Consider the following 4199-nt stretch of genomic DNA (forward strand, 5'->3'; position numbering starts at 1 on the left):
GCAGAAGGGACAGATAATTGTGTGAAAATGTAAGGAGTAAAACTAAAAAGATGGCTGAAAAATAATTACTCAATCACAATTTCTACTTAAAGTATTTTACTTTGCAACTTTACAACTATTGTGTCCTGACTGTGTGGGGAACGTTGGTAAGACGCAACAAAGATGAACCGAGTGTTTCTCTCTCGCCCTCAGTTTTCTGAAGTTGTACGGACGAAGGTTCAGCAAAGGGGACCACATTCTCTTCATCCAGCTCCTCTATGAGTTGGTCACACTGCCCAACCTGGAGCCCCACATGATGCAGTGCTACGCCAGGCTGCTCATTCAGCTTCTCAAGTAGGTGTGCCGCCAAAACACACACACGCACACACACATCGAGTTGGTGCATGCCATTCAAAGGATTGCACGTCATTTGAGAATGCCTGAAGAGATGACACTGGAGTCCAGCAGAACGTTTGWGCCTGTGCTAAAACATGACATAACATCAGCTCATTTGACCGTAGAAAGTTGAACTCTTCGGGACGAGCCGTACTTTTAGCCTTCCTGTTGGTGTAATGAGATCAGAGAGTTAAAATCACATGACACGACGGGTTAAAGTGGATTTCTTACTTGCTCTCTGCCATTCAGAGGAAAGTCATTTGTAGGTTGTGGCTCACTGAAGGAAGAAACAAAGCTGTAAACACTTCAGAAAGCATTCAGAGATGGTATTCAGATAGAAACTTGTGACCTTGACTATCACTGGTTGTTAATATGCCAGCTGAACCAAAACACAGAGGCAACATTCATACTGCCAACAACCATAATACTATTTTTTAAATTAATTATTAACTATTGCTTTTATGCCTTTTACTGATGAGCTAACACTCATTTTAAAACTTAAAATATCCCCGTAGTTTATGATCAGATTTTTCTCTTGGTGTCTCAAGATATTGGGTTGCTGATATGGCTGTGTGTTGAATTTGGTGTCACAATATGATACATCGTGATATATTGCGATATGGTAATAAAGGTGATTTATTGACGTTTTATTTCTCCAAAATATTTTAAAAACTCAGTATAAAGAGCGCCATGCATAAAATCGGATTAAATTTAGTTTAAACAGAAGAACAGTGAGAACTGAATTTGGGTTTCACATTTCTACTTACAACATCCATCCGTTAAATCCACTCAATTAAAAACCGATACATCAGTAAATGAAATATTACGATATTTCAGYGTATTGATATTTTCTTACAGCCCTAGCTGCTGACTCGTCACTTTTCCAGCAACTTTTGTAGCTGGTCTAGGCCAACCTGTATCTATTTTATACAGTATATCAGATAGGAGCAAAATGTATTGATGGTGCCTTTTTACTTGTTTCTAACAAAATGTGTTGCCTATGTCAGGGGTTCCCAAACTTTTCCATGCCATGGACACCCCCCCCCAAAACAAAAAAAAAAAAAAAAAAAAAAAAAAAAAAAAAAAAAACAGCATTAGTTTCTGTCTGGGGATCCCCCCTTGCAAACCCACAAAAAATGCTACAAAATATGTAAAGAAACATAATCTTTTATCTTTGTTAAGCATAAGAATTTTAACTAACATGATATTATTATGTTCTCACTGAAAAAAAAACAACTTTTCACAAACTGTTGATAAAAAGAACAGAATAAAATAAATTAAGCTTCTCTTAAGTCCCTTTCAATATATTATTATAAAATATATTTTGAAATAATGATTTAAAACATTTTTAGATTTATTTTTTTAGTTTTGCTTTTTTTCATATCTTCCCTGCAGTTTTCTGAGGACCCAATAGTGACCAACTGGTGGCCCCCCAGGGGCCCAGGGCCCCCACTTTGAAAAACCATGGTCTATGTTTTGAACTAAAATAGGCCTAATATTTGCTGAGTAACTAAAATCAGAGGTTTTACAGGCATTAGACTAAGATAAAAGTTTAAAGAACACTTTTATTAAACCAAACGGCCTTTTTTTCCTTACAGGTTTCAATTCAAGAGTTGCTTTCAGTCCCAAGAAAAGCATCACAGGGTTTTGACAAAGTCTGCTAACAATGCTGTAAAGTAGTCATTAAAAAACAACAAAGAAAACACTTTCAACACAAAATGTGGTTTTAAGAAAAAATGAACTTGGAATTTTTGATAAATTACAAATTAAACAGATCAAGTGATTCAAAAATAGTAGAGTTTTTACAGTGGACACTTCAATTTCCATAACTAAATCAAGGTGATCTTAAGAGAATAAAAGTTATCTGCCCTGTCTTTATACAGTAAAGTAGTTCACTTCACAGTCAGCCCCTCTCCTGTGGGTCACAAAACAAATCCCATGGCTCATTAAAAGATTAATCACCWGGCTTTTGGTTTCTTTGGGTTATAACACAGGAAACTTAAATCAGCACAGCTCAAATTGACATTTTAATAAAGTTACTGTCAGAAAGTAAAATATCCCTGGTGACGTGCTGCATGACTCTACAGAAACACACTCACAGCGTGTTAAAAGAAGTAAAGAATCTTGGCTCTACAGTACATTTATCACATTTTAGGCCCCAGCTCCGTGCTTTTGTCTCTCCGATCAGATCTGCTCCCCATGAGAGCTCCCAACGATCGGCGCATTCATCACTTCCCATTTGTCTTCAGTTGTTTCGCAGATTTCCACATCCGTCACAAAGCAGCATCTTTATGCAGATGTCAGCCATGTGAGGGGTTCGCGTCGGATGAAAAGAGAAAGATCTGGGCGAACAGTTTATCAAGTGCCCAGTTTCACAGCCGAGCGCCGAATTTGATACCCCAAACATCAAACATCAGGTCTCAATAGTCTCCTCGTATCAACCCTCATATTTCACAGCCATTTTCCAGATCATCTCATCTCCCCTTCATTTCTTAAACCCTCCCTRATGAGAGTCTGTTCCATCACTGCTACATGAACAAGAGAGAGCTGACAAGAGGAATTTGTGCTTGTAAAAAATCGTGCATATTCTCCAGTGCAGGAATTGTCTGCCTTTCTTTTGAGATTTAATCCCATAAAAATGGTGATTTTACAAAAAAAAAACCAAAAAAACACTATAATGTGCTACAAAAGAAAGCATGGGAGTTCTCATGGGGCTTAAAAACCCACTCTATTTTAAAGCCTGTACAGAACTCATCATGTTGTGTGAAATCTAAAAGCTTAAGTCGGTGTTAGAAGAACTAAAAACACTAAAAAGGGATAATGTTACTTCACAGAGCAGCCAGTTCTGTTGATCCTAAACATGATTCGTTGTTATTTTTATTCAAAAATTTTTTTTTTACATTTTTCCTCTGTGGAACCACTAACAGGCGGCTTGGATTGTGAATATTTTTGAACCCAGCTGAGACTACACTCATGCAAATTGCTAATGCCTGCAGCTGTTTGTCCAGTTCTGCTTTAATAACTCTAAAGAATCCCTGCATTGTGTTTGCGGACACGTCTGCGAGTTGGCAGCCATCGCGTTGAGAGCAGCTTGCGAGGGGATGACTAATTTACCCATGATGGCTTTCAGACGCCCAGCAGGTCTCTCATCTCAACGTGAGATTTTCACCAACAGGCGTTTTGGTTGTTGTTGTTTCACGTCTTTAAGTAGCTAAAGGGCTGTCTAAAATGTTAACACTTGCCTTTTGCAAAGCAAATGAGAGCTTTTTTTTCTCCCCTCTCCCAAACAGGAAGAAAGAGCTCCTGTCAAGAGATGACCTACAGTTGCCGTGGCGGCCACTTTATAATTTGTACGAGAGAGTCTTCTACTCCAAAACTGAGCATCTGGGGCTCATCTGGTTCCCCAAGTATGTAGTTTCCTGTGTTTTAGAGCAGATTTTATATCAGGGTTTTGTTTTTTTTACCTTAGAAATACCAATCTGCTTTTAAGAAATTGATAAATATTCAAATAAAACTGATCAATCAAACTGATCTTTGTCAATTAGGTACAGTAATTGTATGTGGATAAATAGGCAGATATAGTTTTTTGATTAAAATGCTTGCAAAAATTACATTTTGTCAAAAATATAACAAATAAATGTGTTCTCAATATATCATTTCAATGAACTGTCTGAAATATTATCCTAATTTTTTTTGAACCACTTTTTTGAGCATTAGCAACCAAAAACCCAAATTTGACAAAAAAAAAATGCCTTAAAATGTTGAGATTTTCACTGTAAACCATCAAAGCTTTTGTTTTTTTTTTTCCAGCTGGGAAATCTCAA

The 4199-nt window shown here is 37.1% G+C and overlaps 1 protein-coding gene across 1 annotated transcript in view; it reads left to right on the top strand.

Annotated features, from left to right (window-relative positions):
- The window catches only part of LOC106516614 (proteasome activator complex subunit 4B), a gene marked incomplete in the record, with an annotated part of 47863 nt that overhangs the window by 2446 nt on the left and 41218 nt on the right, over nucleotides 1-4199 (top strand). The window contains 2 exon segments of the mRNA XM_014007058.1: nucleotides 193-333; nucleotides 3666-3782. Coding sequence (XP_013862512.1) covers nucleotides 193-333; nucleotides 3666-3782 — 258 coding nt within the window.

The sequence above is a fragment of the Austrofundulus limnaeus genome, unplaced genomic scaffold, assembly GCF_001266775.1.
Source record: "Austrofundulus limnaeus strain Quisiro unplaced genomic scaffold, Austrofundulus_limnaeus-1.0 Scaffold39, whole genome shotgun sequence".
Lineage (NCBI taxonomy): Eukaryota > Metazoa > Chordata > Actinopteri > Cyprinodontiformes > Rivulidae > Austrofundulus > Austrofundulus limnaeus.